The 13,772-nt window shown below is 48.9% G+C and overlaps 1 protein-coding gene across 1 annotated transcript in view; it reads left to right on the top strand.

Annotated features, from left to right (window-relative positions):
* LOC100554000 (deleted in malignant brain tumors 1 protein) overlaps positions 1-13,772 on the top strand; it is a 53,113-nt gene that overhangs the window by 17,697 nt on the left and 21,644 nt on the right. Inside the window, exon 10 of the mRNA XM_062974300.1 lies at positions 2,144-2,461. Within this exon, the coding sequence (XP_062830370.1) occupies positions 2,144-2,461 (318 nt within the window). The remainder of the gene's footprint in view (positions 1-2,143; positions 2,462-13,772) is intronic.

Raw genomic sequence — 13,772 nt, 5'->3', positions numbered from 1 at the left:
AGATTGGTCAATGGTTCGAGTCCCTGTTCTGGGAGAGTGGAAGTGTTCCAGAATCAACAGTGGAAAACCGTTTGCGATGGTGACTGGGATCTGGAGAATGCTGAAATTGTTTGTAGGACACTAAACTGTGGAAATGCCTTATTAGCTACAAGAGGATCCCACTTTGGAAGGAAATATAATCCCATCAAGATAAATCTAAATTATTGTACCATGGCAGGGAATTCTTTTACAGACTGTGACTTCAGGGAATGGGAACCCTGCAACTCTGGAGGATCTGCTGGTGTGATTTGCTCTGGTAATGAGTTAGGAGTCCCTGTGACCAGGAAAAGTCACACACACTTACTGTTGTAGCAACTAGGAATCTCTTCACACAGGGCTAAAATTGGCAGCATGCACCAGTTTAGCTCAAGTCACCCATGGAGCCTCCTGGCTCCTATCAGATGGGTCCATGAGTGAAGGGTAATATGGATTTTAAACTTTTCAATTTTTATTTCCTTGTATTGAGGACCTTTTTCAGGTACTGTACAGGAAAGTTCCAAACTGACTTCCATCCACATGACTTTTCTGGGCTCCATTTGGCCTCAGAAACCTTTTAGAAATAGTGAAACAGATGGGGGACAGGCAGAGCCAGCCCTAGGTATTTTTCAACTGTAGGCGAACAGAATTTTGGCGCACCCCCAAACCAATCACTGAAAAATAAAAGCGTTGGATAAGTGAAAATGTTGGATAATAAGGAGGGATTAAGGAAAAGCCTATTAAACATCAAATTACATTAAGATTTTACAAATTAAGCACCAAAACATAATGTTTTACAACAAATCAACAGAAAAAGCAGTCTCGACTGCGCCCCCATATGTTTTGCGCCCCAAGCGACTGCTTAATTCACCTCATTGTTGGACTGGCTCTGGGGACAGGGGTGAAGTGTCCACAAAGATACAGGAAGGGTGAGATTGGATTGTAAGAATGTGAAGAAATATGTGTGTGTGTGTGTGTGTGTGTGTTTGTAGGATAAGGTATAGGAACTTGGCATGACCTGAAAGAGTGAAAAGAAGGGAAGAGAAATGAATCAGGTGGACCTTGTACATTTGGAATGTCAGGCAAAAGATAGCATGGATACAATCTTTGTGAGGAATGACCTGAAAACCAAGCTTTATAAGGTAGGGATCTAGATAAATTAGAGCTGTGCGTAATAGCAGAAATCTGGTTTGGATTTTGTTTTGAAATTCAAGTACCCCTTGTTTTGTTTTGGGACGATTCGTTCAATTAGCGCCAATGTGAAAAATTTTAAGATTTGTTTCTTCATCATTTTTATAGCTATCTGGATGAATCTTGCCACACTTGTAGGCCACATTTATGACCGTAAGCCTGCCAAATTTCAGAAAATTTTGGTCATCCACTGATTTTTTGGAATTTTTAAAATTTTTACAAATAAATTTGTTTTTAAGAAATAAAAGAGATATGCCCTTGAATTTTTACAAGATTAGTCAGCATGAACAAGGCATAAATCCTGCCAAACTTCAGAAAGATTTGATCATCCCCAGGCTTTTAGGAAACTTTAATTTTTTTTATCTCCCTGCATTTCTGCACGATGAGATGATATGATCAGGCAATTATTCCTACAAAATTTCAGAAAGACCCAGCACGTATTGATTTTTAGGATTTTTTTCAATGTAACCTCCCTGGACAAGTCACACTCTCTCAAGCAAAAATATTCATTTATCTTTGAAAAAATAGTCTGGAGTTGAAACCTGACAACATGTCTCAGTAGATATCTATGGACCAGAAGTACCTCTTCCTGATTTTCTCCTCATGAGGAAGTGAGAATAAATGTTTTTTTCCCTAATTTCCAGGTGGAAATGCATATGTTCCTTTTTTGGCCAGCACCAAGAGAGCACTGGTGAGGAAGCAGCCATGCACAGATACATAATTCAGTGTGTACAGTATTCAAAAGCAGAAATAGGATTCTCAGACCAGAAGTATGTCCCTACTTCTTCTGTGGGGCTCATGTTATCCCTATAAATGTGCTAAACCTTTTTGGGAGAGACAATAATAAAGAATCAGACATTTTAGCATTTGACTGGTGTTTGTTATTTCTTGAACTGCTGCATTTAATTATATGGGTGCATTTCAACATTATTTTATTTTCTCCCATCAGATGCCCGCCTGGTGAATGGCCCAAATCGCTGCTCTGGGCGGGTAGAGCTGCTGCACAACCAAGAGTGGGGAACCGTGTGTGATGCCAGTTGGGACATATATGATGCTCAGGTTGTATGCAGAGAATTGGGCTGTGGCAATGCCCTCAAAGCATTCAGAGGAGCGCATCATGGCCAAGGATTTGGTCCCATCTGGATAGAGGGAGTGAACTGTACAGGGAAAGAGGCATCCCTGAGCGAGTGTAACCGAAGCCCATGGGGAGAGCACCACTGCAGCCACAGCCAAGATGCCAGTGTGGAGTGCACAGGTAGGTTTCTAGGAAAGGATGCGGGAGAAGATGCCATGAAAAGAGGCAACGGCAGAGGCAGAGTACCAAGGAGTTTTGCAGCACCTTGGAAATTAACTGTAAGAAAGAAGTACAGTATATACTCGAAGATAAGCCGAGTTTTTCAGCCCTTTTTATGAGCTGGAAAAGCCTCCCCCGGCTTATAATTGGGTCAAGGTCAAGCCGGCAGCAGAGCCGGGAAGCCATTGCTTGCAATATATGGTACATTAATGTCTCATCTTACCCTCCCTTATCAGTGTTTACTTTTCCAAAGCCTCCCTCGCTCTTAACCAAGGGAATGTTTTGAAAAGGGAAAGAAGCCCTTGTAAGTCAGGAAGAAGAATATATATATATATATATATATATATATATATATATATATAAGGCTTGCTCAAATAATTCGTTTTCCCCGTTACCCGTTATTAATTCGTTATTTTCGTTTGTTTTGAAGCAATATACGGCATTGGTTATCGCGGTTGGATCCACACGTCTGGATATCGCGGTTTCGAACCGCGATTGGCCGTTTTCCGTTATGGCGTCGTTTTTTTTCGTTTTTAAAAAATGCTTTTGCAAATCACCCAAACTTGTTTAAGTGCACTGGGGCAACCTAGCGTGTTGTTTGCACCTTGTGGCCAATCAGAGAGCACGTTAAACCAGGGGGAGGGGCTGGTAGGACGTCCTGAATGAAAAGAGCGAGCACTCAGCCTCGTGGCTCATTCGCACCGTGAATCTCAAGAGGGTGGAAGGGAGTTTCTGGGCAGGCAGGCAGGCAGGCAGGAAAGATTGCTGCGTCACAGCCTCCTTGGCTGTTTTTGAGCTAGAGCTGAGCTAGGCTACAGAAGACCGGGAGAAAAGTTTGGGTGGGTGAGTTTGGGAGGTGTGGGGAAACTGTTGGGTGTTGCTTTTATAATTTTTTGCAAAGGGCCTGTGGGTGTTTTTTTCCACACGAGATTGGCATTTTCAATTTTTCCAGACGGCCAGCAATTTTTCTGCTGCGCCATTTTTTCTGTTGCGGGCGGGGTGGGCATTCTTCTTTCTTTTTTAAACGCTAAAGGGTTTTTGGAAACAAGGGAGCCTGGTGATTTGGCCCTTGCCTCATGCAGGGCAGTTTGTCCGTGCCAGGGTCGCTTTCTGTGAATCAAAAGCCAACTTTGGCAAAAAGAATTGCACCTCCCATTGTCCTTTGGAGAACTAAAACTCCTTTTTGGGAAACAAGGGACCCACTTTTGCCCTTTCACTGCTCACAGGGCAGTTTGTCCGTGCCAGGGTCGCTTTCTGTGAATCAAAAGCCAACTTTGGCAAAAAGAATTGCACCTCCCATTGTCCTTTGGAGAACTAAAACTCCTTTTTGGGAAACAAGGGACCCACTTTTGCCCTTTCACTGCTCAAACAGGGCAGTTTGTCCGTGCCAGGGTCGCTTTCTGTGAATCAAAAGCCAACTTTGGCAAAAAGAATTGCACCTCCCATTGTCCTTTGGAGAACTAAAACTCCTTTTTGGGAAACAAGGGACCCACTTTTGCCCTTTCACTGCTCAAACAGGGCAGTTTGTCCGTGCCAGGGTCGCTTTCTGTGAATCAAAAGCCAACTTTGGCAAAAAGAATTGCACCTCCCATTGTCCTTGGGAGAACTAAAACTCCTTTTTGGGAAACAAGGGACCCACTTTTGCCCTTTCCCTGCTCCAAAAAGGCAGTTTGTCCGTGCCAGGGTCGCTTTCTGTGAACCAAAAGCCAACTTTGGCCAAAGGATAGCACCTCCCATACTCCTTTGTAGAACTGGAAAGTACAGGTATCCCCTTGTAAAAAAATAAAAATAACTAAAAAATAAATAGACGGTTTTGCGGAAGTTAATATACCCTAAACATAACACGTTGCCAATCAAGAAACAAGAAATATTTTCCACCACTTACACAACACCTTTCCATCCCCCCATCTGTCTCCTGAAAACACTCCTGCTGTCATGAAACGTTCAGCTGTACGCGGGTCTGGGGGAGCAAGTCCTGATAGTGGTAAAGGCACAGCCAGGACACTGTGGGGGGCCAAAAAAGTTAGGGTGGGTCCCATCCGTCTGGAACGCCGAACTATGGGAGTGGGTGGACTTGATGAAGAAGCCGGCTGTTCGCATGCAGAAAGTACACAGCCCTCCACATCGAGCCAGTTGTCTTATAGAGCCGAGACCACAGGACGATCAATGGAACATACAGGTTTAGCTGTCCTGGAACTACAGGTGGTGGATAGTGAGGATATAGATAACCCCACCCCTCCACCCGCTACTGACAGTGAGGAGGAGGTAGAGGAGGTTGTACCATCCAAACAAAAACTTTCTCAAGCTGACGAAAGGGTGCCCATGACTCCTATCTCAGTGGGCGTCGCCACAGTGGCTGTGGGGAGGCCTAGGTCTTATATTTGGGACCATGTCCATGTCCACTCTCAGAGTGCTACCTTGGCTGTTTGTAGGCACTGTGGGGCAAATATCAGCAGAGGCAGAGACCTGAGACATCTTGCGACCTCGGGGTTGAGTTCTCACTTGAAGCGACACCATCCCTCCATATCGGTAGGAGGGGGAACTGCAAGCCCTTCCAGTGGCAGCATTAGCACACAAAGTTCTCCTGGTGAAGATGGTGGAAGGCAGACACAGTCCACCTTGGAGGATTGGGCCATTCCATTACCCAGAAAGAAAACGGGGGAAACATTACTCACACCCCAGCAGATAACCCAAACTGTGGGAGAGATGATTGCCCTTGATCACCATCCCTTCCGCCTGGTTGAACAAGAAGGCTTCGTACGCCTTATGAAACGGCTGTGCCCCCGATACAAAATCCCCCCCCGTCACACCTTTTCCAGAAAAGTAATTCCCGGCTTGTACGAGGGCTGTAAGGAACGCGTTTCCCAGATGTTGCGTAGCGCCATGGGAGGAATTCAACCTTTAAAATGCTTGAACGCATGGTCGAGCAGCAGAAGGCGGTACACGGCATCTCCCTCACATTGGTTGCGCCAGTTAGCAAACTTGTTCCAAATAAGCAAGAGTGGGACACCATCTCCCAGCTAGTAGACATACTAAAGCCATTCAAACATGCCACTGACACCCTTTCGGAATCAAAAGCCCTTCTTAGCCAGGCCGTGCCCATGGTCTTGAGGCTAAGGAGGCACCTAGAAAGGCTTGGGGCCGGTCGAACACTGGACTCCCTGGCTGGACCGCTGACACCGCCGGCCCAGGAGGTGGTGAGGAGGTTGTCCTTTGCTGTACGGAAACGCCTTGAGCCACTTCTTTCCAGCAAGGTCCATATGCTGGCGGCCTTGTGTGATCCCCGGCTAAAGTACAACGTCTGCCCAAAAGACTTTACCGTGTGGAAGGCCCAACTAGTTAACCTTGTAAGGGAGGTCTTTGCTGCCAGGGTGGCGGAAACGGGCACAGCGGCCCCTCTTCCGGAAATGCCTGTCACCCCAGCACTAGCGCTAGTGGCGAGACTGAAAGTCCCGGGGAGCCGGTAGGGGTTTGCCGTAGGGATACGGATCTCCAGCAGCGACCAGGAAACGTTTTTTTTGCAGAGACGGTGGCCATACTAGCCTGCTCTGAAGAATCCTCTTTGCTGGCTTCTGCTCAAAAGGTAGACTCGGCCGAATGCTCGGTCAACAGGTACTTTGAGGAGCCTCCTGAGATAATATCTTGTGATCCATTGGCCTATTGGGCTTCACGCGAACACATGTGGCCGGATCTGTCACACGTAGCCCGCCAGTTCCTCAGCTGTCCTCCCACGAGCGTGCAGAGCAAAAGGGTCTTCAGCCTAGCGGGAGATGTAGTCACGCCCCACCGCAGCTTGCTGGACCCGCAAACAGTTGAGAAACTGGTTTTCCTGAAGGCCAACCTTCCCGTGTTGAATTTCCCAGATTTGGATTTTGACACCGACGGCTCATAGAGCAATAGTTCTCCTTTAATCAGCTATGCTTCAGAGTAACTTTGGCTAATTTTGTGGGTGGCCGGGGGGGGGTGGGGTTGCCCCTTTGGACTCTGTCCAAAAATTCTCTCCTCTAACCTACAATGCTTTCCTCTCTCTTTTTCCTTCCTTTCTCGTCTTTATCATCACTCACCGTTGCCCACTGTTGTTTTTGGGTTCATCAATCACAAGGGGCCGTTTCCCGAATCATTGAATCATGGAATCATAGAAAAGTAGAGTTGGAATAGAACTCATGGGCCATCGAGTTCTCCCCCAACAACAACGCAGGAAGTTTCATTCAAAGCATCCCCGACAGATGGCCATCGAGCCTATGCTTTAAAGCTTCAAAAGAAGGAGCCCCCAACACAGTCCGGGGGAGACAGTTCCACTCCCGAACAGCCATCACAGTCAGGAAGTTCTTCCTGATGTTCTGGTGGAATCTCCATTCCAGTTGTTGGAACCCACAGCTCCGTCCCGTTGTCTTCAGGGCAGCAGAAAATAAACTTGCTCCCTCCTCCCTATGACTTCCCCTCACATATTTGTACATTGCTAACATGTCTCCTCTCAGCCTTCTCTTCTGCATGCTAAACAATGATGGCCAGCTAATAAAGCCCCTCCTCATACTGCTTGTTCTGCAGACCCTTATTCATTTTAGTCACACTCCTCTAGACACTTTCAAGCTTGCCCGCAACTCCATTTATCTGCGGTGCCCAAAGTAGGACACAGTATTCCAGGTGTGGTCTGACCACAGCAGAGTAGAGGGGAACAGGACTGCCTTGGATCTAGACGCTATTCCCCTGTTGTTGCATGCCTAAAGCCCATTGGATATTTGCTCTGCCGCAAACCCTAGTAGGCTCATTGTTATGTTGTTGTCCACGAGGACTCCCAGACGGTTTTCTCACACACTGCTGTCAAGCTAGGCGTCCCAAAAAATGTCGCTTAGATTTCCATTATCTTTACCGAAGTGAAGTTGCTTTCATTTGTCCCTGTTGAACTTAATAAAGTTACTTTTGGCCCATCTCTGTAGTCTGAAGTTACAATACTTTTTCTCTCCTGTAATACTGACGCTCTAGAGGTAGAAGGATTTTCTGTGGGAATTAGTCCATAAAATCCAAGGTAGGATATGCTTCTTCTTAGGGTTCAGTACGGATTTCATTCAATTCACTATGTTTCTTTTTTTTGGTCAAAAATTATTTCCCTCATGATCCAGGACTGTTTGGTCTTCTCCAGATCCTCGGAGTTCCTGTACAGAAAGAGCACAGTTATATTTGATGAGGATACTTCGGATAATCATTATAGGTGAAGGAATACACCAGACTCACACTTTTCAGAGATATCTGTCCATCTGAACCTTTGAAGATGTGTTTTGCCACAGGGATTAATACAACACCTCGACTTTGGCCAGCACTTCTCTAAAGTTTCATCTTTCACTTTCCCATCGGCTTCAGCGGGTGTGGTCGACGCAGTGGCCGCGGGACGCCCGCCTTTGGTTGCCCTTTCCCTCTGCCCACGCACACGGACGGTGGCGTTTGCCCGTCAGGGCGAGTGCCTTTGCGGCTGCTAGTGACCTCTGGGCACAGGTTCCGTAGAGTGCGAACCGCTTCTTGCTGGCTTGTTGGTATAACTCAGAGGGTCGAATCATCAAAGAGAGTGGAACACCTTCGATTTTGCACAAATTACTCCAAATGTAAACCTTGTGTCCCATCACCCTGAAAGGCTGTGATTCACGCTGTTGCTGCGGAACGGCCGCCTTTGATTGTTCTTGCCCTCTGGCCGCGCACGCGGACGGTGGCGTTTGCCCGTCAGGGCGTGTGCCTTTGCGGCTGCTAGTGACCTCTGGGCGCAGGTTCTGTGGCGTGGGAACTTCAATTTGCTGGCTTGTTGGCAGGGACGATAGAAGAGGGTGGAATCACCGCACCGCAGAAAGCAGGACACCTCGGCCTTGTCCACCTCTTTTAGAAATTTTCTTCTTCCACTTTCCCATCGCCTTTAAAGGCAGTGTACTTGACGCTGTGGCCGCGGGACGGCCGCCTTTTGGTCCCCCCGCACTCTTGCCGCGCACGCGGACGGTGGCGTTTGCCCGTCAGGGCGTGTGCCTTTGCGGCTGCTAGTGACCTCTGGGCGCAGGTTCTCTGGCTACGGAAGTGCTTTTTGCTGCCTTGTTGGCAGCGACGATAGAAGAGGGTGGAATCACCGCACTGCAGAAAGCGGGACACCTCGGCCTTGTCCACGACTTTTCAAAATTTTCTTCTTCCACTGTCCCATCACCTTGAGAGGCGGTTGTCGACGCTGTTGCCGAGGGACGGACACCTTAGGGTCCCCTCGCCCTCTGTCCGCGCCCGAGGACGGTGCCCTTTGCCTGTCAGGGCGTGTGCCTTTGCGGCTGCTAGTGACCTCTGGACGCAGGTTCTGTTTGTTGGTAGGACGATAGAAGAGGGTGGAATCACACCACAGAAAGTCTTACACTCAGAAATAAGACTTGTATTCTTCTACGATCAATGGAGAACTCTCGGACGGATTCAGAAAAGAATTTCCTGTTGGACATCAACGGCGTCATTTCCTTCAAGTCCATGCCATCCTGATGCTATGCCTGTAATTTTACTACCTCCTTGAATCGGACGGGCAATAAAACATGGAGGATGGACCAGTTGGATCTTCTTACACTCCCAGGCACTGTCTTGTTTTTGCAAAAAGCAATTCTTTTCAAAAGTGCCATTTTTCCCACGCTCTGCCTTCCTTACGGTCAAGCTCTCACATCCGCAGGTTTCTGGACTACGGTATTGCGATGACAATGCCAGTATGCGGTCCTCCAATGTTTGCATGAAGTCTCTTTTCTTTTTTTGTCTAGTGTGGACATAGCTCTGCAAAACCTCTACTAACTTGCAGCCCACAGTCCACACCTACAGTGAGATGTCGCAAGAATAAATTAAACATCTGTCAAACCCTCCACATCCAATCCATGTTGTTAACAGTTATACATCTCTCTGGTTCCCTTTGGCTTCCTTCTCTTACAACCCAGCTTTGGTCATTTCTTCTTTCACCTTTGAGAGAAGGCTCCTCTGCCCCTACTGTCTTTCAGCCAGCAGACTGTTATCTCATACCATAGGTTGTAAACGTGCTTTCCATATATTTCAAATCCTGCCTACAGGTCCTCTAGCCAAGCATGTCGCATTTAATGTTCCAGACAAACGGCTAGATGATTCCAGAGGCTGAACTTCTGCGGCCCTGCTGCAAGCCGTTCCCAAGCATGAAAACGGCGGTTGATCCGTTTTCTGTTCCCAGCATGTCAACTAACACTTTCCGTGGGACAGACTATGTGACTTGGAATTCCCAAAAAACCCAGCACATTCCATTTATTATCCTCCTAGCAGTTTAAGGCTTTGAAGAGAGTATTCAACATGGCCGACGATGGTGTGACCCCTTTCAGCAGCTTGCCGAGTGACCTATCTGAGAATACTCTTCCTCGAGGCCAAACTCCCGGTCCTGGAATATCAAGAAATACCTTTGAAACGAGGAGGACTCTCAGAGAGTATATAAAACGATCAATGTTAAATGAATACAAAATTTAATATTTCCCGCCAACATCTCCCTGCGTGGACTCGGTGCAGATTATTTGGGGCAGCGGCCCAAGCAACATGAGTACAAAATGAAAAAACATCATTTAGAATCAATTTCTTTTCAATGAAAGTAATAAAATAATTTTATGTCTTGACATCATAAAATATTACGGTAATTGCAAAAATGTCTGCTGTGCTAAAGTATCAGGTGCACTTTTCCAACACTTTTGCTGAAGCAGTCCAGGACAATTTTTTGCGTTTGGTATTCGAAAATGAGGACTGTTTTTTGACGGATGATACAAAAGGCGGTTTACAAGCCAAATTTTTTAACACAGCCATCGTTAAAGGTGGGACACCCTGGCCGAAGCCTCTTTTGTTTTAGGATAACGAAAACATTTTATTTATCTCCCACCCCTTTACAATGCTTTTAAAATATGGGATAAGTGAAATCCCACAATGGCAGGGATAAACCTTTTTTTAATGGATCCCAGCCATTGCCTGACACAAGTTTTATCTCTATGCGTGTGTCAGAGAGGATAAGACACAGAAGGTATGTGATGCTAATCTTCCGCAGACCCATAAGTAGAGAAAAAAAAACCTCTCGGAAACTCTGTATTGCTGTTGGAAGCAATGAGTTATGTCTTCATGGTTTCTTTTGTCTCCACAGTTGTGCTATGTTTTAGTTCTTTGGATTCATTTCTATTCCATAAAGACAATATCTTTCATTATTTTACATCCACAACTTTACTGAAAATGTATACCAACAGAAGTCATTTCCCTCTTTCCAGATCAGCTGTTAGAGACCTTTAATAACACCAGACACACACACAAGTCTTCCCTCTAGTTCAACGCCATAGAAACATTAACCTTACATCAGAGCCGTAAAACCTTCCTCTTCCCAAAAGCCTTCGAGGACTATGGGGTGGATCGCTGCCAGATGAAGAATTGGTTTCCAGGCCAAGAGTATTTCGCACTTTATTGATTTTTAACTCTCAAACTACCTCATCTATGTGGAAGTATTCAGCCCTCGGCCACAGAGCCGTGTTTTTACACCTCTGTTTTTTAAGCAGGTAATGCTGTATGCTGTCTGTGACAGCTTTTTTATTTTATGTGTTATTGATGCAACATTTCCTTTAATAAATATAAAATTTTGGGGTTTAATTGTTCACATTGTATTGTTGACGGGCACGCCCCATGGAAGCCGCTCAGAGTCCCTCCGGGAAGATGGGGCGGGTAATAACAATTAAGATCTTACTGTGGTTATTATTACAATCATTATTGATGTGATGTTGGCCACGACTACCCTGTGGACTGCCAGCTAGCTTGTGTCCACCCGGTAAGGGTGTGGCCAGGGCCGCTGACGTTTTGCTGTCAGGGAGTGTGCCTTTGTGGCGGCTAAAGACTTTGTTGCTATGGTCCGGTTGACACATTAGTCAGTGGGGCTTGGGCCCACATTTCACTAGCAGACGTGAAGAATACACGCCCTTCCCCATGTGGGTTCTGTGGTGTGGGCGTGGGGCCGGCCAACGGTGGCCGGCCCCCCTGGGCAGTGGGGCTTGGGCCCACAGTTCACTAGCAGACGTGAAGAATACACGCCCTTCCCCATGTGGTTTCTGTGGTGTGGGCGTGGGGCCGGCCAACGGTGGCCGGCCCCCCTGGGCAGTGGGGCTTGGGCCCACAGTTCACTAGCAGACGTGAAGAATAAACGCCCTTCCCCATGTGGTTTCTGTGGTGTGGGCGTGGGGCCGGCCAATGGTGGCCGGCCCCCCGGGTCTGAGGGGCTTGGCCCCACATTTCCTGGTTTTTTACTTCTCTCTCTGTCTCTGGGATGCGTGCCGGCCAACGGTGGCCGGCCCTCAGTGAGCAGTATTTCAACGTGTGGGCCACTCTTTTTCCCTCTGTGGGAAGCGTGCCGGCCAACGGTGGCCGGCCCTCAGTGAGCAGTATTTTAACGTGTGGGCCACTCTTTTTCCCTCTCTGGGATGCGTGCCGGCCAACGGTGGCCGGCCTAGTATTTTAACGTGGGGGCCACTCTTTTTCCCTCGGTGGGAAGCGTGCCGGCCAACGGTGGCCGGCCTAGTGGACAGTATTTCAACGTGTGGGCCACTCTTTTTCCCTCTCTGGGATGCGTGCCGGCCAACGGTGGCCGGCCTAGTATTTTAACGTGGGGGCCACTATTTTTCCCTCTGTGGGAAGCGTGCCGGCCAACGGTGGCCGGCCTAGTGGACAGTATTTCAACGTGTGGGCCACTCTTTTTCCCTCTCTGGGATGCGTGCCGGCCAACGGTGGCCGGCCTAGTATTTTAACGTGTGGGCCACTCTTTTTTCCCTCTGTGGGAAGCGTGCCGGCCAACGGTGGCCGGCCCCCCTGGGCAGTATTTTAACGTGTGGGCCACTCTTTTTCCCTCTGTGGGAAGCGTGCCGGCCAACGGTGGCCGGCCTAGTATTTCAACGTGTGGGCCACTCTTTTTCCCTCTGTGGGATGCGTGCCGGCCAACGGTGGCCGGCCTAGTATTTTAACGTGGGGGCCACTCTTTTTCCCTCTGTGGGAAGCGTGCCGGCCAACGGTGGCCGGCCCTCAGTGAGCAGTATTTCAACGTGTGGGCCACTCTTTTTCCCTCTCTGGGATGCGTGCCGGCCAACGGTGGCCGGCCTAGTATTTTAACGTGGGGGCCACTCTTTTTCCCTCGGTGGGAAGCGTGCCGGCCAACGGTGGCCGGCCTAGTGGACAGTATTTCAACGTGTGGGCCACTCTTTTTCCCTCTCTGGGATGCGTGCCGGCCAACGGTGGCCGGCCTAGTGGACAGTATTTCAACGTGTGGGCCACTCTTTTTCCCTCTGTGGGAAGCGTGCCGGCCAACAGTGGCCGGCCTAGTATTTCAACGTGTGGGCCACTCTTTTTCCCTCTGTGGGATGCATGCCGGCCAACGGTGGCCGGCCTAGTATTTTAACGTGGGGGCCACTCTTTTTCCCTCTGTGGGAAGCGTGCCGGCCAACGGTGGCCGGCCCTCAGTGAGCAGTATTTTAACGTGTGGGCCACTCTTTTTCCCTCTCTGGGATGCGTGCCGGCCAACGGTGGCCGGCCTAGTATTTTAACGTGGGGGCCACTCTTTTTCCCTCGGTGGGAAGCGTGCCGGCCAACGGTGGCCGGCCTAGTGGACAGTATTTCAACGTGTGGGCCACTCTTTTTCCCTCTCTGGGATGCGTGCCGGCCAACGGTGGCCGGCCTAGTATTTTAACGTGGGGGCCACTATTTTTCCCTCTGTGGGAAGCGTGCCGGCCAACGGTGGCCGGCCTAGTGGACAGTATTTCAACGTGTGGGCCACTCTTTTTCCCTCTCTGGGATGCGTGCCGGCCAACGGTGGCCGGCCTAGTATTTTAACGTGTGGGCCACTCTTTTTTCCCTCTGTGGGAAGCGTGCCGGCCAACGGTGGCCGGCCCCCCTGGGCAGTATTTTAACGTGTGGGCCACTCTTTTTCCCTCTGTGGGAAGCGTGCCGGCCAACGGTGGCCGGCCCTCAGTGAGCAGTATTTTAACGTGTGGGCCACTCTTTTTCCCTCTCTGGGATGCGTGCCGGCCAATGGTGGCCGGCCTAGTATTTTAACGTGGTGGCCACTCTTTTTCCCTCTGTGGGAAGTGTGCCGGCCAACGGTGGCCGGCCTAGTGGACAGTATTTCAACGTGTGGGCCACTCTTTTTCCCTCTGTGGGAAGCGTGCCGGCCAACGGTGGCCGGCCTAGTATTTCAACGTGTGGGCCACTCTTTTTCCCTCTGTGGGATGCGTGCCGGCCAACGGTGGCCGGCCTA

This window comes from Anolis carolinensis, chromosome 2 (genome assembly GCF_035594765.1).
Source record: "Anolis carolinensis isolate JA03-04 chromosome 2, rAnoCar3.1.pri, whole genome shotgun sequence".
NCBI lineage: Eukaryota > Metazoa > Chordata > Lepidosauria > Squamata > Dactyloidae > Anolis > Anolis carolinensis.
Note: the sequence above shows the minus strand (reverse complement) of the source record. Positions and strands in the feature narration are given on the sequence as shown.